The sequence below is a fragment of the Trichomycterus rosablanca genome, chromosome 7, assembly GCF_030014385.1.
Source record: "Trichomycterus rosablanca isolate fTriRos1 chromosome 7, fTriRos1.hap1, whole genome shotgun sequence".
Taxonomy (NCBI): domain Eukaryota; kingdom Metazoa; phylum Chordata; class Actinopteri; order Siluriformes; family Trichomycteridae; genus Trichomycterus; species Trichomycterus rosablanca.
Window position 1 is genome coordinate 34967557 of NC_085994.1, and position 24703 is coordinate 34992259.

At 40.3% G+C, this 24703-nt stretch overlaps 1 protein-coding gene and 1 non-coding gene across 2 annotated transcripts in view; both read left to right on the forward strand.

Moving 5' to 3' along the window:
* The window catches only part of adgra2 (adhesion G protein-coupled receptor A2), a 68239-nt gene extending 47612 nt beyond the window's left edge, over nucleotides 1-20627 (forward strand). Inside the window, exons 3-19 of the mRNA XM_062998627.1 lie at nucleotides 2620-2691; nucleotides 3600-3671; nucleotides 3772-3843; nucleotides 6113-6276; nucleotides 7650-7863; nucleotides 7962-8126; nucleotides 8241-8439; nucleotides 9251-9400; nucleotides 9490-9651; nucleotides 10438-10638; nucleotides 10729-10909; nucleotides 11728-11936; nucleotides 13625-13752; nucleotides 14304-14427; nucleotides 14586-14734; nucleotides 17368-17457; nucleotides 18642-20627. Coding sequence (XP_062854697.1) covers nucleotides 2620-2691; nucleotides 3600-3671; nucleotides 3772-3843; nucleotides 6113-6276; nucleotides 7650-7863; nucleotides 7962-8126; nucleotides 8241-8439; nucleotides 9251-9400; nucleotides 9490-9651; nucleotides 10438-10638; nucleotides 10729-10909; nucleotides 11728-11936; nucleotides 13625-13752; nucleotides 14304-14427; nucleotides 14586-14734; nucleotides 17368-17457; nucleotides 18642-20094 — 3805 coding nt within the window. The 3' untranslated portion in view covers nucleotides 20095-20627. The remainder of the gene's footprint in view (nucleotides 1-2619; nucleotides 2692-3599; nucleotides 3672-3771; nucleotides 3844-6112; nucleotides 6277-7649; nucleotides 7864-7961; nucleotides 8127-8240; nucleotides 8440-9250; nucleotides 9401-9489; nucleotides 9652-10437; nucleotides 10639-10728; nucleotides 10910-11727; nucleotides 11937-13624; nucleotides 13753-14303; nucleotides 14428-14585; nucleotides 14735-17367; nucleotides 17458-18641) is intronic.
* Nucleotides 6859-7015, forward strand: LOC134318634 (U1 spliceosomal RNA). The gene has a single exon (XR_010013415.1). It is a non-coding gene; the product is annotated as a U1 spliceosomal RNA (small nuclear RNA).
* Nucleotides 20628-24703: the final 4076 nt, after the last annotated feature.

The window sequence follows — 24703 nt, forward strand, 5'->3', positions numbered from 1 at the left end:
TCTCTCTCTCTCTCTCTCTCTCTCTCTCTCTCTCTCTCTCTCTCTCTCTCTCTCTCTCTCTCTACACACACACACACACACACACACACACAAACTCATCTTTAACACGTGGAACCTTTACGTTATAACTTATGAGCTTGGATTTAGCACGATTGTTCATTATTATTATCACACACATCAAACCATTCACAGACCCCTCACATCCTGGGGGATAGAAAGAATGATGAGGTGATCTAGGATGGAGGTGATATTTTTGGAAATAATTAAACTATTCCAAAAACAGCCCCTCACAGCATAGCAGAGCCACTGGACTCCCTCACCAGGGCGCATACACATGAGAAGCGGCAAAACTGTTTTTGCGCCAACTGTGCTGTTTTTTCCTATGGAGTGTGGCCATGCTGCTTAGCTTTTTTAAGCTTGAACTCTTACCCAGTTTGCTCCCGACATTTTCAAAGCGCCTCCAATGAGACGAACTGTTTGATATTATGCGGTAAACGTGACTCAGACAGTACGAACAAAGCTTAACGTGACTTATTGTATTAAAACACTGATCAAGGATTCCAATAATGGAGAAACCTTATGAGCACTTATATTTAAAAGAGGTTTAGTGTTCCTATGTCATTCTTTTAATACATTAAACCACACGTTTTTTTAAAACGATAAGCTTTTTAGACTCTCAGAAATGCTGATTCTGATTTTCACAATTTCTCAGCACCTTGAGCTATAAAACAAGTTTAAAAGTGAAACAGTGAGGAAAATCCAGCCAAACACAGATATATGTGGATGCTTTCAGTGGATTTGACGGTTACTCCACACAAATGCAGATTCGTCTCATATTTGCACTTTGATGATGTTTTACAGCTCTGCAAAGTGCCAGTTTGCGCCAAGGCTTACGGTAGGCAAAGCACAAAATGCTTCTCATGTGAATGTGCCCTTAGAGTCAAGCATTTAAACCTGTGTAAGCCTTTGTGACTGAAGCTCTTGCCGTCTGTGCCCCACTAAGACGTTTTTCCTACCATCATGTTGTGGTTAGCATTTGAGAACCGTCTCAAAATCAACAGCCAATGTTTGATTCTATTACTTCTCTAAAAGAGCATGTCAGGAGAAGTTCAAATGCCACTATAGTATTCTATTTACTGCAGATCTAAATAGCTGGAGTAAAAATCCAGGTTTTGCTGTAGAAAATACCTGCGGTGTCTATATACAGGCTTTTTATTTTAAAACGTACTGGATAAAATTTTAGTTTCGTATTAAAGGTCATCAGCATCACTGAAGTAGTTTCAATTGGGAAAAGTGATGGAGTATAATAAAACTTGTCCCTTATCAACTGATTTATGACTCAGTAATGGTGGCAACCCTGCCACTAGACAACTTCAGGACTGTAGTGGAACAGACCTGGACTTTCAGTCCCGTCACATGAGAGGCAACCACAATGGGGCATCAGACGACCTCCATCATTCTTGTAATTCCCACCCGGCTAATAAATATCACACAAAGAGTTCCAGGGGTTAATTTGGAGGACGTAAGTATGTTTGTGTTCAGCGGATCGGACTGATAAGTGTTTCAGCACATGGCACGGTCTCATTCAGAGGATGTGAAAGAAGGAGTAAATCCGTGTGAAACTGGATTTTCAAAGAGTGTTAAGGATGAATATTTATGGTTTGGCTGGGAAGCAATTCAGCAAAATGTAGCAGTGGGAAAAAATGCAGGATCTGAATCTATTGATAATTATATGATCATGTTGCTACCATTCATGTTTTTAATGGTGTTGTGTTACAGATGGATGTGTGTTGTCTTAAAAGTTGAAAAATGTTTCTGCGTCCACAGAATTGGTTGGGAGTCGTTTTTTTAGCTGCTTTAGACTTCGACATCTTGGTCATTTTAATTAACCGATTGCTAACTGAATTGCCGTAGGATTGCTAGGACCGCCTCATAGGGCAAATTAACCAGTAAACGTGAGGCACTTGAATGCTACGTGAATGAATGAATTAGGTAGGGTCTTACTGATGATACTGCACTTGGTCTCTTAAAATGCTCTCATTGGTTAACTGATGTATGTTACGAGTATGTTTACACCCGACCATCAGCTTGTTTGGACATTCCATTCTAAAACCATGGGTGTTACTATGGATTTTGCAGCTATAACAGCCACACTGTTCTAGATTAGTTTTTCTCAAGATTTTGGAGGGTGTTTGTGGGAGTTTGTTTTAATTACATCAAAAGAGCATTTGTGAGATCTGGCTCTGATGTTGGATGAGATGGCTGACTGCACAGTTGGGTCAGCTTTCTCAATGCCCTCTGACTCGTATCGCCTATAGCAGACTAGCCCCTTATAATGCAGTTCCTGTCTGATGTTGTCAATCCAGCTTTTCTTTTGGTCTTCCGACAAGGAAAGTCCTTCTACAAGTCTTTTGAGTCCTGTCATAACACTGTTTAATGTTGTCATGTGGGTGCCTCATAAGTAGCTCCTTTTCTGTTCTGGCTATCTTGTTCACTTACTCAATGGTCTTCATCTTTATCCATGAGATTTTCACCAATTTTCTGATGCACTAGTTCTGTTTTTTTTTTTTATTATTTGATTGAATCTTGTCTCAAACATCTGTGTGTTTTTCCTTGCAGGGATCTCAGGAATAACTTGATCAGTACCATCATGCCTGGAACCTTTCAGAGTCTAACAGCACTTAGAAGACTGTAAGTAACTGATGGGATTTGTAGGGGAAATGCGTTATGTGTTGTATGTTATGGCAGACATAAGATTGTAATGATTGGACCACATGCTAGATGAAGAGTGATATAATTTATTTGGTCTATAGAAAAAATGAACAAAGTGAACTTTTATGGCACCAGCGTTTAGGATGAACCTCTGGTTGTTGCTGGTTTCCCTGTGATACCACTATTCTAAGCCAGTTGAGTTCCTACAAACAGAACTGGCCGGGATATATAGGACTCTGACTGACAGCTGTGAATTAACACTTAATGACGCACAGAGACTGCACTTGAAGTGCCAATTAAAGAAACTGGCACTGTCAGTTATTTGGCCTTCATGGCAGGTGGGCATGATACTGTAATCCACACTCCTTGGTCAGTACGGCAGGTGGATGCATTACAGACTAAACCAGCTGATCTCCAGAGGCTTGTTTATATGGTTTGCCAGACATTAAACATCAATCTAAGCTGACAGTGATAATCTTTAAATCACTTTTACTCGACTTTCTCACAGGAAAAATTAAGTAAATAAGATTTTTGGCTAAACTTTTTTATTTAAGTGTTCGTTTTGTCATAGATTAATTAGTAGGCTTACCAGAATAAACACAAGGACATGAAGCTAAGTGGGAGCGAGTAAAAACAAAGGCCTCTGTGTCCTACATTTTAATGGATTCCTGTCATGTCTTGTTTTGGCTACATTATGATGAGTTTACAGTAGATTGTATATTCCAAATATAGCTTTTACTCCAGGCTTTTTACGGGACGTTTGCTGCTGAGCATTTTCACTAACAAACTGAAGTGCTTTGTTTTGTGCTGTTGACCCTGAGAGGAACTTTGTTCAGCAGTTTTTTGTTCTAAATTGCTTGGTATCTTCTACTTCTTCCTGTTTGCAGTGACCTGTCCAACAACCGGATTGGCTGCTTAAGCCCAGAAATGTTCCAGGGACTCACCAACCTCACCAAGCTGTAAGTATTGTATAGTATGACCGTATGTATTAAGCCAAGAGATATAACATTGGAATAATGTCTTAATTTCTAAATTATTATGTGTATTTTTGCTTGGCAGAAACATTTCTGGAAACATCTTCTCCTCTTTAGAGCCAAACATCTTTCAGGAGCTTCCCTCTCTACAGCAGGTGTGAGTAAGAATGCAGAAGTGATATAGTATAGATGCTTTATACTTTGCTGTTTTATTTATTTTTTATTATTATTCATTGCTGCTTTTCCAAAGTAAAAAATACTACACAAAGGGAACTTAAGTAAAAAAATCTTTAGAGAACAACATTTTTATAAAGTATTACATGAATAGTTATAGATAAACTATACAGTACATTTCAGTTTGGTACAGCGTCTCTATTGAGTTCAATTCTGAATGTAGAATTTAATTCTTGAATTCCTTTTGAATTTGCTTTGGTATTTTGGATCACTGTAATGCTCCAAGTTAACTCATCTTCAGCTCACAGACAGATGATCTCACATTAGAACTCACATTAGTTTCCTTCATAATGGCAAGCCATTATGCTTATTTAGATGGATGGGTGGATGGATGGATAGATAGATAGATAAAGTAAGATTTAAATAGTAATTAAATAGTAAAGTATTGCACAATGAGTTGGGCCAAAGTAGCCATACATACACACACACTTTTTTTCATATAGTAAAACTTTTGTTGGCCAATAAACCTGTTTGTAAAAGACAATCCAAAGGTTTGGGGATCATCAATGTAAGACACTTGCGCTTCTTCAGATGTTTTTTTAGAATCTTTGGTGACTTTCTGATTAAAATGCTCCTTATTTCTTGGAGACATTGTAGCAAGGTGACCATTCCTGAATGAATCATTTGTTAATTGTTATTAAATGGTAATGGTTCGCACTGTGATTTGGTGGATTCCTAGAGTTTTAGAAATGACTTTGTCTGGCTGTAAATAATCATCTAAGTTGGCTTACCCATTTAATTTGGGTTTACTTTATTTGTCACTTCATTTAAGAGTGATATAGATAACTTTTTTGCTTAAATACATTATGTTTTACCAAATGTGTTGTTGTGTTTTTACCTAACTCAAGTTTCCTTCATGGAATATCATGTCTTATTCACTGTTATCTAAAATAATTCAGTGTGACAAATAGAGAAAAGTATTATTCACCCTGTATCTATGGAAATAAAGAGATAACATTGTATCTTTTGAGTGTGTGCTTGGTGTATGAATGTGCATTTCTGAAAGATGAGAATAATTTACAGTTGAGTTTGACCCCATCTAACAGGAAGGTTGGTGCTTCTTCAAGTATGACTGGTTGATCCTATAATGTGGCCATGAAGGATATGACTAATATGAAACACACTCCTGAGGTGTTATGGTGAAAGTGTGCACTCTGCTCAGGGACCAGTAACATGATTGATTATTCTGGAATGTTCTAAAATCCAGAAGGTTACCACAGAGCATGGGAGAGGGATATTTTTTAAAGCATGTGTGGTGGAATGTATGTACAGTATGTTTATAACTCTATATTCATGTAGAAACAATGTTTCTCAAAATCTCACTAAAGACTATTTATCTATTTCAGTAGAAGTTATATCCAGACTGAATGTGATTGTGAATGTTTATATTACCATAGCAGATGGACCCAAAACTTACGTGCAAATGTTTAAACAGTATACACCGACGAGGCATAACATTATGACCACTGACAGGTGAAGTGAATAACACTGATTATCTCTTCATCACAGCACCTGTTAGTGGGTAGGCTATATTACGCAGCAAGTGAACATTTTATCCTCAGAGTTAATGTGTTAAAAGCAGGAAAAATGGGCAAGCATAAGGATTTGTGCGAGTTTGACAAAGGGTTAAATTGTGATGGTGAGATGACTGAGTCAGAGCATCTCCAAAACTGCACCTCTTGTGGGGTGTTCCTGGTTTGTAGTGGTCAGTATCTATCAAAAGTGGTCCAAGGAAAGAAACAGTGGTAAACCGGCGACAGGGTCATGGGCGGCCAAGGCTTATTGATGCACGTGGGGAGCGAAGGCTGGCCCGTGTGGTCCGATCCAACAGACGAGCTACTGTAGCTCAAACTGCTGAAGTAGTTAATGCTGGTTCTGATAAAAAGGTCTCAGATTACACAGTGTATCACAGTTGCAGGGCTGTTTTGGCAGCAAAAGGGGGACCAACACAATATTAGGAATGTGGTCATAATGTTATGCCTAATCGGTGTAGTTAGTCTGTCCTTAAGCCAAAAAATTCCTCTTATAGGATGGCCTGTTTAGGAGTGCGACAAAAAGAAGTATATTTTAATGTTCACTGTACAAAAAAGCTGAACAGAAAAAAAATCATTAGGCTATTTTAAACCGGAACAGAATGGGTTCGCATAATATTGATTTTATTTAAAACTTTGTTTTTGTTTCCTCCCCATTAGGAGCTTCGACTCAGAGTTCTTATCATGTGACTGCGGCCTGCAATGGGTGCCTGATTACCTCAGCAGAAATTTAGTCAAACTCGGAGGCGAAACGCTCTGCATGTTTCCCAGAAGGTTCCAGAACAGGCCACTGCGAGAGCTGGAAAAGAGCGACCTGACCTGCGGTGAGGAAAATACATACACGAATGCCAACATCTAATATGCGCTGTATATATGTCGAACCCCGTCCAAGCAAAGCAGCAGAAATATGTCTGCGTGTGCATATCGGGCCACCGGAAGAGGGTGGACAAACCAAATCCTGAGAAAATGTTAATGTACTGAAATTAAAACTCTAGGGTTGAGAAAAAAGTTCCTACCCAGCATTCCATACTTCATTCCCATCGCTACTGAGAGTCTGATTCAGTTTCTTTGTGGTTTTTAGTCGGCTCTTGTGTGATCTTGTTGATTGTTTTCTCGGCCTATCACAGCCTTAAATTCCTGCTTCTGTTTCAATATTATCATTCCTTCCTCTGTAACTTCTGAAACATATTTGCATTGGCTAGTGAAAGATGAAGCTGAACTGTGGTTTGAGTATTGTGAAAAAACAGTCCTTACAAACAGCCTCACCCAGGCTGTTAGACAACCAATCAAACAAACAGCCACAGAAATGTCTCTGACTTCCTGCAATCAAACAGAAATGAATGCAATCAGATTATTTGTATTATTGTATTTGAATGTTTATAAAACCTACTAATTTTATTCCTCACATACTTACAAGGTAGGGGCGAGACCATGATCACAAAGGTGGTTCACCCAAGGCGGGGCTCAGCTGTTGCACTCCGGTTGTGCAGACCCCTGCGAATTCCCCAAATGTGGGAATCTCGGCTGCATCAATTCTGATTTTCGGGACAGTGGTAGCCCAGTGGGTAGACCTTTTGTGCTATCAATTGAAAGGTTGTGAGTTTGAATCAGCTCTCAAACAGCTCTGCCATGCTTCAGCAAGGCCATTAACCCTCTCGGCTCCAAAGGCACCAAACAATGGCTGACCCTGTGCTCTGACCCCAGCTTTTAGATGACCTCTGACTGTTGCGCAACATCCTTACTGTATGTACAAGGTAGCAGCCTAGCATGTGCCTGCCTTAACTGTACACCAGCTGGTGTCCGATTCTTACAGAAAGCCTTAGCATGTATGGAATGTGTCTTTTCCTGTGTTCTTTCATTGCTACTGCCGGTTCCATAAACAGAAAGCAGGAGTCACTGAAGCGGCCTTCCTTTTTCCAAGTACAACCAATTGAATCTGGCCAGTAGCATCACCAAGACTGAAACTATATATTCACTTTATCTAAACACTTCATCCTGGTCTGGTTCACCATTGAGAAACACTGGGTACAAAAAGGAAGTAGAGGACGTAGATCTTCCTATCCAATAAGGCTTTCCCAGGATCACTGGGCACAGTATAGAAACACACTCTTGACAGGGCTTTAAACTTTAATAAGGTTAATATGATTATTAACAACCACCCAGCTTCTAAACAAACGTGTGTTTTTATGTTTTGCAGATGGCCCCTTGGAACTGCACACGCTGTTTCTGTTGCCCTCGCTGCGCCAGGTTGTGTTTAAAGGAGACAGGCTGCCTTTCCACTGCACTGCCGCCCTGGTGGACAAAATCACCACCATCCACTGGCACCACAAAGGCCAGATTGTTAGAAACGACCCTGAGAATGGAGTTCATCTAGAGGAGAGTGTTGTACACGACTGCACCTTTATTACCAGGTAATGACTTTAACCCTAACCATAACCCCAGTTTCAAATATGGGAAATGGGATTTACCATAACGGCATGTTCTCAACACCCGTATGTTTGTCCTGCAGTGAACTGATCCTGTCGAACGTCCACATCGATGCGTCTGGTGAGTGGGAATGTGTGGTGACGACCGGTCGGGGGAACGTGTCACGCAGCGTGGAGATTGTAGTTTTGGAGAACAGCGCCACCTTTTGCCCTGAGCAGAGAGTGACCAACAACAGAGGGGAGTTCAGGTAAGGAAAGCTAGACCAAACACACCAAAAACACAAATTTTTATAACTTTGTTTGCTAATTCAGCAAGGATAGTTTATTAAAAGTATCTATTACCTTTTACCTATTACTTCTAGATGGCCAAGGACTCTGGCTGGAATAACATCACATCAATACTGCCTACAGCTGCGTTACCCATCTCTCCCTGTAGGAGGCACTGCAGACCAAAAGCGGGCCTCTCGCTACTGTGATCGCTCTGGGCGCTGGGAGGAAGGCGACTACTCTCAATGCCTTTACACCAATGACATTACCAATGTCCTTCACACGTTCATACTGGTAAGAACAAGGCTTATATTGGAAGCCCAAGACCATTCTTAACATTTTTATGATGGTACTCCATCATCAATGCTGTCTGAACTTTGAAAATGGAAGTCCATCTCCAGTACCCCTCTATATTATGCTATTATAATGGTATTCCATCCACAATGCCCACAATGCCTTTATAACGAGAGTCCTCCACCAATACTCTGTATACTATCATAATTGAAATCATTTAACAATGTCCTCCATACTTCAAATACAAATAAACCAATTTAATCAATAAGCCAGTTATGCTAATCAGAGGCAGGTTTGGTTTTATTATTTTAACTGTTGGAACATAAATCAAATAAGTGGACTTAAAAAATAAAGTAGCGTTAGCTCAAGGGTTAAGGTACTGCACTACTAATCAAATGGTTGCTGGTTCAATCTTCACTACTGCCAAGTTGCCCTTAATTGCTTGTGGTATTTGGTCATAAATGTAAGTCACTTTTAATAGAAGCGTCTACTAAAACGCCATAGACTTAAATAAATCACACTCATTTGAACCCAACATAATTGCCAACCAGCTCTTTTAAAGCTTCCACATTGTTATGTAAGAAATATTATTTATTTAAATTATTTAAGAAAAGTTCAGAAAAGCCAAGAAAAAGTTGGAATATTTTAACCACAGACGACTTACTAATCTGTGCCTAAGTCTAAGTCCACTGAAAGTCCACTGTTTATGATCTCACATCACTCACCTTTATTTGTACATACCAAAACCCTCAATACAACCTCAAGCAGAAAGCAGTTGAACTATATAAGTAAAAATGTTTTATTTCCCTAGATGCCCATTAACGTCTCCAACGCTCTGACACTGGCACATCAGGTGAGGACATACACGATGGAGGCAGCAGGATTCACAGACACGGTGGATGTTTTTTACGTAGCGCAGATGATGCAGAAATTTATGGACTACGTCAATCACCAGCGTGAGGTCAGCTTTTTGTTTTTGTGCATCTATTTGTCATCAGTACAGCTGTACTTACTTTTACAAGTATTAAGTATTGAGGTCTGGTGTTCCAGCTGTTGGAAGTGCTGGTGGAGATGGGCAGTAACTTGATGCAGGTGGACGATCAGATCTTGTCCCGGGCTCAGAGAGAAGAACGAGCCTGCAGCTCTATTGTTCATGCTCTGGAGACCCTGGCGTGGCCGCAACTTCACCCCAATGCCCAGGATCTCTCAATGGTGGGTGATAATCTAGGACAGATGTTTTTAGCCCAAGCTCTGTGTGTGGTGTTTATAATTCTATACTGTAAGCCTGTTATTACCAATCAATATAGTAAATACAATATACAATATAATATGTGGACATCTGACCATAAGCTTATTGGACGTTCCATTCTAAAACCATATATCTTAAAAGAGTTGGTCCCTGCTTTGCACAGATTTTGTGGGGCACTCGTTTCTAGGATGTATAGAAGCCGTACAAATGGGGAGCAGACCAGAAGGCAATGCTGTGTTGCCCGAGGGCTGACTCACGCTAGCAGTACAATCAAGGCTTTTATAAGCAAGCATGGGGGTGAGATGGGTTCAAACATTAGCTTCACTGTAGGGCATATACAGCCACAATAAAAAAATTTGAAGCTAATTACACCATACAAAGGGTAAATATTGTGAATGATTATTCAGTAATATGAATGAATATGATAATTATTGTGAATATTATGATATTGTGATTATAAATGTGCTCATTTTGTCTTTTCTATTGTTCTTTTGGGAACTCCAGCTACCTCCCACTTTTAAAACATGCCAATGGGTGTGTTGGCTTTTCTAAATTGGTTCTAGATTTTTTTCCCTTTTGCATTTTCCCTTTTCCTCCTTCACTCCTGCAGACTCCCCTCCTGAGCGAGGTAAATGCTTCTTTTCACCAGCAAGAGACGGAGAATCGCGTATGGAGAGTCACCGGAGAGTCAAGCAGGCGTCTCAATCATTTATGTAACATAATGTGCATTTACCTGATTATGTCTGCAGATATCACGGAACATTGTAATGGAAGCCCACTTGATTCGTCCCGCTCACTTTACTGGCATGACCTGTACTGCTTACGAGCGGCGAGAGATTTCTGCAGCTACTCCTGGATTGGATGTAATAGATCCCGCCCCCGAGCAGCAGTTACGCTTCCGCTGTACCACTGGAACCCACAACACATCATTAAATTCTTTCCCTTTAAAGGTAAAATAAAAATGTTAAGATGTTAACGGTATTTCAGTGCAGTAGTCAGTACAGTTCTGAATCTCTATTTTTACTCTCTGTATTTTGTAGAATGCTGTAGCTCTTGCTTCAGTCTCTTTGCCGTCGTCCCTGTTTCCTCCAAACGCTCCAATGAACTGTAAACTTCAGTTTGTAGCTTTCCGGACCGGAAGGTTCTTCCCTTTTATGGGGAACTCCAGCAGTGTACCTCGAAGACGCAGCGTCAACACGCCGGTTATATACGTAGGACTTGGTAAGTCATTTGGCATTTGACTTACACTTTTTTTCTTTTCTTTTCTCTTTTCTCCAAGTTTTCCCCTGATCTAGTCGTATCCAATGATACGTGTGCCATCCTATGAACAACAGCCAATCGTTGTTCATGGCAGAGTTGAGATTTGATACGATGTATTCAAGATCCCAGATCTGGTGTGCTAGTGTATTTTACCGCTGCACCACCTGAGCGGCCTGCTACCTTTTTTTTTCCTAAAGAAATACTTTGGCATTTTCAGTCTGTTCTTTATCTGCATCAATGTCAGGAAAAATGCAAATAATTGGTAAACTGTTTTTTTTACAGGTATTTGCTGTAAAAGATAGACCCTAGACAGATAGACAGACAGACAGACAGACAGACAGACAGATAGCATGTTACAACAATGAAAGTACACACTGTAAAGAATTAACAGTACAAATACAAAAGCAAAAACATCTACTAAAACTGAATTGTTTCTGTACTTTACATATAATGGATAACTGTAGCAGTAAATGGTATAGTTACAATCAATGAATGAATGTGCAGGAGGTGTATTTCACTATAAAGTAAGAATTAAGTAATTACATAAAAAATTATATAAAATTATAATGATTATTCAGTGCTACCCACCGAGCCACCATGTTGCTCTCTCTACATAGTTCTATAATTATGTAAAATCATAATAATAATTTATTATATATTTAGAAACATAATAAGATTTCTAATAAAACACATAATTCAGCTTGGCAAATACAGCCATCAAAATGCTCTGACACATTTCTCCTAAACGACGCAGAATACATTTTCTCTTTCTCTTCCAGATGGATGCACCATGTGGAACCAGTCAGCTCCCATCATAGTGTCTCTGCGCCACACGTCACCTGGAAACGACCCTATTGCTGCACACTGGAGTTTGGATTCCCTCGAGCATCATGGAAACTGGCGTTCAGAAGGCTGTCAGTTAGCTCAGAGCGACCCGAGCACCTCAACACTCCGCTGCTCTGTCCTCAGCAACTACGCTGTGCTTCAGGTATGCAGTGAATCAAAGCTTAATGAATCCCTGATTCATGTGTCATATTTGTGAGGGTTCTTCAAAAAGTTTCCGCACTTTTCAAAACTCTATTGATTAAGAATTTTAAAAACAAATGACATCACTATTCTACATCATCACCTTCTGATGCATTTTCCCAGCGTTGTACCAACTTTTTAATGCCATCAGCAAAAAATGCTTTTGGTTGAGCGTGTAGCCACCGATGCACCGCTGCTCTCACATCATTGTCACATGAAAATCTTCTTCCCCGTAAAGCTTCTTTGAGTGTCCAAAAAGGTGGAAATCAGATGACATTAAATCTGGACTATAAGCTCTCTCTGTTTCTCAGACGTGACCAATTTCTACTCCTCCCACCCTCACTGTTTCCAACCAAAGTATAAAGGTGCGGAAACTTTTTGAAGATTGCTTGTAGAATGTAGATTTCAAGATGTGCTTTATGTACTTTTTGTCATATAGCATATCTCACAATGGGGGAAAGTGCTTATTAATTTTGTCAAACTGTGGCATTTTTGTACAGTATTATTAAGGCCCTACCTAATTCAATGAGCCGTTCCCTATGTAATATGCAATAATATGCTGTAAAAATCCAAAATTTAAGGTTTGTGTTTAGTGATTTAACATTTTCGATTTGCGTAGTGTATGAAATATGAGGCAAAATATGCAATATGAGGCAGACCTAGCAATCCTACGGCAGTTAAGTTAGTGTAACAGACTTTTCCGTGCTGTAGTGTGCTGACAGTGTTTGATGGATGTGTTTACATATTGAGTGCATTTTGTCCCTTTGGGGATCCATAATCAATGGAAAAGTGTGCTTCTCTACACACGTGATCATCTCTGTGTAGTCTGTGCTGCGCCTCTAAAGAACAAGCCAGTAAAGTATTCTACTCCCGATAGTTTGTCTATGTACAGTTTATTTCTTTCCTTATAAACTCAGCAAACTCTAAAGATGCTCGGTTACACTAGCAATCGGTTAGACAAAATGTCCAAGATGTCGAAGTCCGAAGCAGCTAAAAAAACTCCCAACCGATTATGTGGATGCAGTGGTGGGGTGTCAAAACACGGACATCATTCAATTTATGAGTGTTATTTAATGACTGCCTTAAAATGTGGCACTTTTTTAAAACAAATCTGTAAAATCTGTAATTTTTGAAAAACGAGGTCAATGAAACTAATCACATTTTGCCGTGAATTTACTAGGGCCCTAAGTATAACTGAACAGAAACAGTACAGTGCAGTCATGTAGTAAGCCTCATCTGTCTAATGAACTGCCCTGAACTGTTCTTAAAACAGACACATTAATTTAAACGGGAGGACACATTTCTCATTACTAACACATTTAACACCGCATTCCTCTTATTCTGACACCCGGCAGGGGGTGTATTATCTAATATAAGTTTTGCACGGCTCTGGGAAATGGTTTTACACTGACACGGTGAATATTAACTGGGCCTGCCGACTTTTTGGCCCTCACAGCGTTTATGTCATACCTCAAAATATGACAGGTTTAATTAGAGCTCGAGCCTTACGTAAACACTGGCTGAACAGGGACCGAGGAGTGCGGTCATAGACTCTGGCTGGCATTTTCCAAAGAGAAGCGTCATTTAATTAGTCCCTTGATGTGAACGCATAGTATACTGGTTTTGTAATGCATTTTTTTCCTTTTACAGGAGGTCCCCGATTTCCCAGGTCTGTCTCCGGCTCCTGTAGAAGTGCTCCACCCGGTGGTGTACACCTGCACTGCAGTACTGCTCCTGTGCCTGTTCACCATCATCTTCACGTACATTATACACCACAGGTGAGACAGAAGGAGAGACAGGGCTTGAAATGAACTCTATGCCCACTTTGGGTCATTAACACAAAATTAATACAATAGAATTTATTTACTTATTAGGTTTTTAACATCATGTTTTACACACTTTGGTTACATTCATGGAAGACAGGTAGTTACTGGCCACAAAGGTTCATCAGTTCTCCGATTTACCCGACTTTCCCAAAGCAAACCCACACACACACAGGGAGAACATACAAACTCCACACAGAAAGGACCCAGACCGCTCCATCTGGGAATAAACCCAGGACCTTCTTGCACTTCTTGCGACAGTGCTACCCACCAAGCCACCGTGCTGCCCAAATAAAATAGAATAGGCGCCCCTGGAGCCGAGAGGATTAAGGGCCTTGCTAAAGGGCTCAACAGTGGCTGCTTGGCAGAGCTGAGATTCAAACTCTCAACCTTTCGATTGATAGTCAAAACCTCTACCCACTAGGCTACCACTATTCTAATGGACTACAGTGCATAGAGTACATGGGTTTTATCTGACCATTTTTTTTATTTTGGTTTGTCCTTAGCTCTATCCAAATTACTCGGAAGAGCTGGCACACACTTCTCAACACCTGTTTCCACATAGCCATGACGACAGCAGTATTTGCAGGGGGCATTACCCTTACCGGTTACCCGATCGTGTGCCAGGCGGTAAGCATTAACTTTGAGTTTTAATGTAGAGTGAATGGTTAGAGAAATGTACAAGAACAATGCTGAAGAACCATGTTTGTTTCTGGTGTGTGTGTGTGTGTGTGTGTGTGTGTGTGTGTGTGTGTGTGTGTGTGTGTGTGTGTGTGTGTGTGTGGTAGGTGGGCATCGTCCTCCACTATTCTTCTTTATCGACTCTGTTGTGGATTGGTGTCAGTGCACGTGTGCTTTATAAGGAGGCTTTATGGCGGTTTTCACAGCATCCGGAAGGCGAGGTGGGTGTGGTGCCCACCCAGAGGCCAATGCTCAGGTTAGTCATGTCTTGTAATACTTACTTTTATATTGAGTTTTTTGGCACAAAAATATCATTTAGTTCAGAGGTTCTCAACTTTTTTCCTCTTCGACCCCCATGTATTTAATTTTTTTTTTTTTCTAGGACCACCTTGATGCTGGTTATGATGGTTAGGTTCTTGCTCATAGGAAATTTGATGACTGATTTTGGTTGATGCCCTGGGTTTACTTTGGGTGAACAGGTGAAAGGTTCTTCACCTAAATCTGTTTCAGTGGGATCCGTCAGCTGACCTTTGCACCTTTGAGGAAGACGAATCAAATGTGTCCATTCTTTATAGGACTGATATGACATCAAACAAGATCTCCCATATGCCAATAATTTATCGATTTTCCTGTTCCACAATAAAATGCAACAGGACTCGCATCTAGACTCAATGAGGACCCCTCCTCGGTTGAGAACCACTGATTTAGTTTATATGAAGGAATTGTCATTACATCTAAATTGCTGATTTGTTCATTTCTGTTAGTCTGCACATTGACTTCATATAAACTATAGGATATAATCGCATGATGTGGATCAGCTTTTGCACCAAGGTCCAGTAATACAGTACTTTAGACCTGGATGTGAACCTAAAGGGTGCTTCATAATAGCAGTGGCCTCTTTTAGCGAAAAATGTCTCCTGCCACACTTTAAATATTGTTCATTGCTGAAATGGTTTTAGGGGCATGACAAAAAAACTAAGGTGTTCACTTGGCCTACAAGTTCCGCCAGTTTCAGTTCAATTAATCATCTAGCGGACATTTTGGATAATCAAGGGTGATCCATGGAGCCCCCACTTCACAATTTACAGGACTTATAGGATGTCTTGGTGCTAGATACCACACAACAACTTTAAAATAATGATACTGCCTTGTCACCGAATCATCTGTCCCTTCTGTGAGCAGGATGGTAATAGTATTTCTTATTGACAGAGGAAGGACGGAGACAGACAGGCAAAACGAAGCATGTAAATCACTCTTTATAGACAGCTGTGGGATGTCAACCTCAGAAGACCACCATTACTGCAAAACCCGACTAGTGAAAGAGCACATTGTGTTCAGAACCAAGAGCCATCTGTTATTATGGAGAGAGAGATAGAAGAGAATAGGAGGAGGAAAAATAAAGACTGAATGAATTAGATAAAATTGACAAGGAAATCTAATAAAGCGTAATGCTAACTGTCTGTCACGCATGTATATAATACATAGATTCCTGTTTCCATCCAGTCCCGGTTCTCACACTATACTAATGACCTCTCGACTCTGCGCTTCTGACCTTTGCGCTACCCACACACAAGGCTAGGTCTGTGGTATAAATCATTCTGCTGTTTCCTTCTTCTCCCACTCAGAGTACCACATTGACTGGCTTTGCTAAAACCAAACAACAGAATAATTTACTTCATACAATAATGAAAGAATCGAACCAAATATAGCAGAGAATGTGGAATCTAGTTTTTAGCCATTCGGGTCTCTGAGCATTTACATTTACAGCATTTAGCAAAAAGCTTTGTGTTTTTCTCAGGTAACATTTTCTTACTATTTTACAAAGAATATCGATCTAAAAACACACAATCTACTTTTTTAGATTTTTATTATTTTCATACAGTTATGAAAGATTCTAACCAAATATAGCAGAGAATGTGGAATCTAGCTCAAAATTTAGCCAAATTTAGCCAAATTCTCAGCCATTCGGGTCTCCAAGCATTTGCATATACATACAAATAAATATCATTTTTTTAAATAAAAAAGGAGGGTCCTTATTTTTAAAGACAGCAAGAGATTCAACTATCATTCCTAGTGCTAGTACTGTACAGAGAAGAGCCTTGATACCTGCCTTCCTTGAGGTGGTGGATCCAATCGAGCCAGACTCATATTTGGTATTAAGGGTTCCATTTAATAAAAGGGGTATGTCTAGAAGTAGTCAATATAATGGGATTTAACACCCCAAGATGCCTGTCGTCCAGTGTTTCCAGTACTGACCAGGATGATGCAAATTGTACGAGTAAATAAACTAATTTTATAGCCATTCCCAGTTAAATGTGCCTAAAATTTAAAGCTTTGCGGACAAGAGAACTTGAACTGGGTTACCCATCTCATTGCAGAGGTGCAGAGCATCGGAGCATTAAGGAGAACCAGGAGGCAAGGTCCTGAATGCCTGTGTGGGTGGACCCCCCCAAAAAGAGAGAAAAAAAACAGTGGCAAACTGGGTCCAGTTTTCAGCTTTGGAGGTTGCAGAACAGCTAAACTCAGTAGTTATTTGTTGTTATTAAAACGCCCAACAGTTCTGCAGTGCAAACCTGAGATATTAGAGGGATGAACCCAATGGCAGGAGGCTTATCCAAAAAAAACACCAAAAGACAAAATAAAAAACAACAAGTAGTAAAGCTTTAGAAATAAACAATCAAAAACCAAACCATAAGCTGCAGTCCAAAGAGGGACTCAATGGAAGAAAAGTCAAACAACACAAGGACGCTTCATTAAAAATTACAAAATGTATGAAAAACATTAAAGAAATAATGTATGTAATTTATATTGCCTGTATTCACATATTTTGTAAGGTTCTTTCAGCAGCATCATTTAGCAGAATGTTTCCATCTCTGTTTTTCTCTGTAGGTTTTATTTGATTGCCGGGGGAGTTCCTCTTATCATTTGTGGGATCACTGCAGCGGTCAACATTAACAACTATGGAGACAACATTCCTTAGTGAGTAGAAATATTACAGTTGGTGTCTTTCCATAATCAGTCACAGGGTTTTTTTCCACAGAGAATAATGCAGTACAATAATACAGAGGGGGTCAAATGTATACACACGTCAATAGTGTTTATCTACACCCTTTATGCAGATGTTTTTCCATGTTGAAGTGTGTGTATATTTTTGGACCAGTCTGTTTTCAGGCAAAAAACAGAAAATATTGTGGTTTTTATACATATAAAGCAACTATACTTTAAAAACAAATCAACCAATTTGGATATGTCTAAGTTCTCTATGCACTATGGCAAACTCTGACTACGCAATGACCTTGCAGACCGAGGAGGGCCACTGGCTAACACATGGATGGATGGATGGTTGGATAGATGAATAAATGGATAGATGGATGGATGAATAAATGGATGGATGGGTGGGTGGGTGTATGGGTGGATGGTTGGATGGATGGATGGATGGGTGGCTGGATAGATGGATGGATGAATAAATGGATGGTTGGATGGATGGATGGGTGGGTGGATGGATGGATGGTTGGTTGGATAGATGAATAAATGGAAGGATGGATGGATGAATAAATGGATGGATGGATGGATGGTTGGATAGATGAATAAATGGATGGATGGATGGATGGATGGGTGGGTGGATGGATGAATGGATGGATGGATGGATTGTAACTAATTAATTGTAACTAATATAAACAAGGAGAGCTGCAGACTCTGACACACTGACATTCTCACAGCCTCCAACAAGGTCTCAGAGAACAAAATGTCATACAGAGAGTCACGCATTGCTCTATGAATCAACCAACCTTCGTGCAGGTGCCTTAACCTACCAGCAGAGGATGCAATTGCAGCAGAACTGAGGAAATCATTCAATCTCATCCTCCCCCAGGCACAGCCAGTTGTGCTTGTTGGATGGCCAGCTAGGTTGATACAGCAGAGCTGACATTTGAACTTGAGAGCTTGTGGGCTAGCACATTAAAATGCTGTGCCATCTGATCACCCTGGGTGTCCACATACTTTTGACCATATGGTATATTATTGGGAACAGATTGTGTCTATGTGTTTGTCTCTCAGTAATTTAGATTTATTGCACATTTAGGCTGTGCCCCTTGAACAAGACTCTTTTGTGTTGGTCATCAGTGTAATTTTTGACCCCTTTATCACCTCTGACCCTTCTGCAGCTGTTGGTTGGTGTGGCAGCCCAGTATCGGAGCCTTCTATGTTCCTGCTGGCCTGGTGATTGTGGTGACCTGGATCTATTTCCTGTGTACCGTGGCTCGCTTAAGGTGCGGGAACTCCCAGAGGGTCAAAGACCCTCCCTGCTCCACATCTGGCTCTTCACCGGTTCCCGAAGCCCAACCAGCTCTTAGTGGCAGCACCAGTTTACTTTCGACGGACTCTGCGGTCGGACCAAGTAATTCTGGGATTGTCCTGGAGGACCAGTATTCACTGAAGGTGCAGTTCCTGGCACTAGTTGCAACTCAGTTTGTGTTTTTGCTCCTGTGGTGCTGTGGAGCAATCGCGATGTGGAATATGGACAGAGAAAGGAAGCTGTTCAGTTGTCTTTATGGAGGTACAGCAACCGGGCTGGGAATTTTTTTGGTTCTCCATCACTGCTTCAAGCGATTGGACGTCCAAGCAGCATGGCTCGGGTGCTGCCGAGGGTATCACCGCTCACAGCCTAATCCAGCCTACAGCCATAATTGCACCGCCACCGTTGGGGTCCAGAGCACCTCTGAAAGGGGCTCACAGCTTTTCGGATGCAATCCTCCAGCCGAGCAAAGCAACTACTCTTCTTCTAGATCGTCTTCTACTCCTAGTGGGACCGGGAGTATTGGAACTGGACCATGCAAGCTTACCAACCTCTTGCAGGTAACACAAGACAACACCAACAACAACCGTGCTCTGGCAGGCACCAATACCAACACCAGCACGAGCACAGAGAACACCAACAACAAGCCTGCTAACAACCTGCTGCCGAGTTTTGGCCCAACATTTCCAGCTCAGCAGCCACAGAGAAAAAAGACTAGCACTAGTAGGACTAAGGCAAGTGGCCAGTACCACCACAGGGGAGAGGGCAGGGGACATTATCGACTAAAAGCACTACGAGGAGGTGGAGGCAGTGTGGGAGCACTGGGCCCACCCGGAGTGGACCAAGTGAACATCCATCACCTACACAGATACGCCTCCAGTGAGAATGGTAGCCTCCGGAACAGTCATACAGATGGACAGAACGGACCGTTGACCAATGGGAGGCACCGTGGGGAGGGTCCTGTGACGAGCCCTTCGGAAGGAAGCGACGGAGGAAGCAGTGGAAGCAGGAGGCCCTTCACGCTGTTGCCTTCCATAGCGAGTCGGGTCGCGACACAGCAGAATGGACAGAGACACAGCGCAAGCAGGGACAACCTCAAACTGACCGCTGCGACCGACAGAGACTTCAAGCGAGGTTCATTTCCTCTCAACACTGGGACCGTTACCGGAATGGCATGCGGCACGACGTCATCGATGCCGACTGCCACACAAAACGGGATGCTCAAGGGTTCTGTGATTGAACTGGACTCTAGTGGGTCAGACCAGTCACGGGGGTCTGTAGGGATGAGGCCCGGGGTTTGGAAAAGTGAAACGACAGTGTAAAGGTGAAAAATAGTGGCACTAGTGGAAATGAACTGAAAGCAAGAGTCTTTTACTAGTGGTTTCATTTATAATTAGCATCCCTGAGCTTCAAACAATCTACAGCTGTCTGAAAAAAATGGCACAGTCACAAAGGTAACGTGTATAAGCTGCTGCCAGATAGGAAAGGTCTATGAAGGGTGCTGTACATAAGGTGTATTGAAGTACCTGGTAAGGCTGCTTTGTGGGGATTTAAAAGGATATAATGAAGGGAAATATATGCAAAAACAGACTCGTCCAAAATCAGTATTTGCTCATTGTGCAGCAGTGTTGTTCTCTGTGTTGCTTGTTTTTATAAGAATATATCTATCATGAGTTTTTAAAGTTATACCTAGAAAGATTGTGCCTTAAAGAAATACTCCAAGATGTCTCAACTTAATCTCTATCTCTAGCATCAGTAGCATGGCATTGTTTCCTGAACCAAAAATGGCTTAAAACAGTAGTTAGGAGTAGTTTTGACTATAGAAGATTAATTAAAATGCAAAAGATAAACTTTTACCCCAAGAATAAAAGTCCTGGAAAAGTTCTAGGTACTTAATGATCTGTTATTTGAAGTTTTAGAGTAGTCTAGTCCAGGTTCTACTCCTGGCTCATACTGATACTGTATCTCTGCTATCCAAGTTTCAGGGTAGTCTGGTCTAGATCTGGTCTAAGTTTTGCTTTATTTTAAAAAGCCCAATTCAAGTGTCCCGAAGACCAGATAAAAATTTCACAGCATCCAAGCTGCGATCTAAGTTTTACTATATTTTATTTATGCGTTTATTCTTTCGTCTCCCAGTGTGACCACTACAGACACCCTACCCTGACTGAGGAGTGCCATATATATATATATATATATATATATATATATATATATATATAAAGCCAACCCCTTCTGTTCACCAGCAGTTATTCCAGCAGAGGCTGCAATGAGGAATCCGTTCAACCCTCCCAACCGCAGACATAGCCAATCAAGTATGAGTAGGCGCCCAACCAGCCGATAGCACAGCTGAGATTCGAACTCGGTAGCTTGAGATCTATGCAGTGGTGGGTAGCCATTTTTTATCTAGTTACATGGTAATGGTTAGTGGTTTTACCATCATCCTGATCTTTTGTTCTACATTTCAGGGTAATAAAGTCTGTGATTTTGCCATTGAATAGAATAGAATGCCTTTATTTGTCATATATACATATACACATGTACAGTACAATGAAATCCTTTCTTCGCCTATCCCAGCTTGTTTGGAAGCTGGGGTCAGAGCACAGGGTCAGCCATTGTATGGCGCCCCTGGAGCCGAGAGGGTTAAGGGCCTTGCTCAAGAGCCGGGATTCAAACTCTCAGCCCAAAACTCTACCCACTAGGCTACCACCGTCCCAATTGCTCCAATCTTTCAGTGTCAAACGAATCATTGTAATTACTAAGTTTTGACTAAATTAGTTCATTCTATTTTGCACAGAAAATGTAGTCCATGTGCTACGTAGTGGTAGAGATTAAGTTGAAAAAATGCTAAGAGTATAGCTTTAAGGTATGTGTAAGCTATCTATTGTGATCTATGCATATTGATGAAAATGGACCTCAGTGTGAATTAATAATTGAATTCATTTTCAGAAGCTATTTTGCTTGTACACTTTTTATACGTATTGTGTTCTTGTTGCTTTGTGAATGTCTGTTGTTTGGTGAATGTGCACATGAGGGATGTATAAGTCTAAATGTATGTATGTATGTATGAATGAATGGATATACATATTAATTGACCGCTACAGTATTTAGCTCTATTCCCTCTCCAGCACTGAGAAATACCTCTTCAGACCCTGTCGTTTCAGTATTAGTAAATTAGCTTGTGGAACAGGAATTGGCTCTGGGAATGGTGGTCCATTTTGCTGATAACACTCTTAAGCAGGAAATAACTCATTTTGCTTCTTTCCTGTCCCTGATTAGCATTGGGAGGCTGAACTTATAATGAATCAATTGTGCCCTCTGTTGGATTACTTGTGTATTGCATCAAGGGCTTCATCATTGGTTGAAGTTAAAGACGTAAGGACTCTACAGTTTACCTATGGAAGCCATAAATAGACGTAAATTTACATATTTTAGTTGTTTTGTTTAGGTGACACAGTAACAATGCAGGTAGCTTTAATGCATCAAGGCTTACAACACTAGTTCTTTATTGTTTTCTGGGATGGGATGCACAGTAGAAATAACATTATAGTATCATAATAAAGATTAAAATAGAGAAGTATGAGATCCATGCAAATCCATTTGTCACAGGATGCAAGGTTAGGAATCAGATCAGCTCCCACTGCTAACACATAAAATTGATGTTTTCAGTCTTGGTGTACTAAAAGAAAAGGTGGTGGATAAGAATATTTTTAATCATGTATGACATGGTTTCCCCATAGCACTTGGAAAAATCCATCTATCCTTTCTTACACCAACCAAATCATAATGTTCCAATAAATGCAATGAATTTGATAATTATTGATCTTAGGTTTAGACTTATTGGTTTGTTTACTGCTCTGCCTCGCTTGTTTTTACAATGAATACGATCAGACTATTTCTAATATAAACTAAAAGTATTGTGCAGCTATGGCTCTTTGCATCTACCTGTCCTGTCCCTAGACATGATGGACAGGTGTCTGAAAGAAAAAAACCTGCCTTAATACTAATGGGAGCACTTAAACGTAATAAAACGGGAACTTACATCTATGTTTTCTTTTTACGTATTAATAAAAATACCCTACACCTGTAAGGGGTAAAACAGTATTATCATAAGACAATCATTTCAATTATTTGTCCTGCACTATGCCAACAAATATAGTGGTGTGAAAAAGTAAATGCCCCCTTGTCCAAGGTAATGTGTACACAGTACATTTATAAGAAATGAAGTAAACTTGATATGTGATGTTTTGTTTCATTAGCTGAAGTTATTTAGTGTGACAAATATGCAGAAACAGAAGCAGAAGGGGACATAACATTTTCACACCATTGTAGCTATTTTTATTTATACCAAGTGCATTTTTTATGCAATACAGTGTTTAAATAATTTAAATTTTTACTCTGTTATAGATTAGAACGGAGAGTTTTACGTATTTACACCCAGGGACTTTGATATTTTGGTGCCAAAGAAGCTTTGTAACAGTATTTGCAAAATCATGTGTCTTGAAATCTACCTACTATGTCAAAAAGTCAAGAAGTTGCAAGATTTTTGTGATATTTGTCAATATTTAATAAAAACATTAAAAACAACAATATGTGTATTATTCTATTGAGAGTCATAGAGAAATTGAAACTGACTTTTTTATTTGACCTCTTATGCCCATGGTTAATATAGTAAAAATGCATCTGCAGTATTTGCTTGAAAGAAAAATCCAAATTTGATCATCAATATGAATTTAAAACTCAGTTCATTAATATATTTGTTAAGTTTGTGCCTTTTAAAAAACCTGATGCAAAATAATATAAATAATAAATAAAATCTGCTTATAATAAATGATATATTATTTATTCACAATCTAGGCATTTTCTATAAGAAGAACATTGGTTATTTAAAGTTGTGGTGTGTAACTTTTACAGGATTTGGAGACCTGGTTGAGATGTGTGCAATTGTGTGGATTTTTCATGTTCTCCCTGTGTCCGCATGGGTTTCCTCTGAGTGCTCTGGATTCTTCCCACAAGTCATAACACATGCAGTCAGGCCAATTGGAGCTACTAAAAACTGCCCTAGGTGTGTGTGTGTGTCTGCCCTGTGATGGACTGACGACCTGTCCAGGGTGTTTCCTGCTTTTCGCCCGATGAATCGGACCCACAGCAACCCTGACCATGATAAAGCGGTGGTAAACCAGACAGTGAATGCATAAAGCTATGCTATATTCTTCTATTTAAAGCTGAACCATAACATAGCGCCTTATAGTTCATAGAAAAAAAGCTGGGTCAGTTTTGCTCCTTTTTCCAGTGGGACCATGTTTTTGGATTGCACCGCAGTCCAGACCCAGTGACGGAATACGTCGGAAAATGAGTGGGGGAAAAAAAACAAAGCTGCTGCTAGGGGCGGGGCTTACGTGTGGCGATTAGGTCTGCTCGGTTCCCAAAATCACAGAGTCGATTCAAAGAAAATCGATTCAAAGAATCTATTCCACCGCTTTTGTGTTTCAAAAATTAAGCATGACAGAAAAGTAAAAATGAGAAAATATTAAATGCACTATTCAAATAAAGATTGTTTATTAGGGTTTGTAATATAATGCCAACATTTAAAAATAAATAAATGTATTTAAATTATAAATAAATACCCCGACATCTGTATTATTTTGTGCTGTCATCTCAGTGACAAAATGTCAAATTATTTTTTTAGATTCAAACCTTGTGTTTTAACAGACTTTAAATCCATTTTGGTAGAGCTATTGTGGGCGGTGTAGCCTAGCGGTTAAGGTACTAGACTAGTAATCTGAAGGCTGCCGGTTCAAACCCCACCACTGCCTGGTTGCCACTGTTGGGCCCTTGAGCAAGGCCCTTCACCCTCAATTGCTTAGACTGTGTACTGTAAGTCGCTTTGGATAAAAGCTTCTGCTAAATGCTATAAATGTAAAATATTGATTT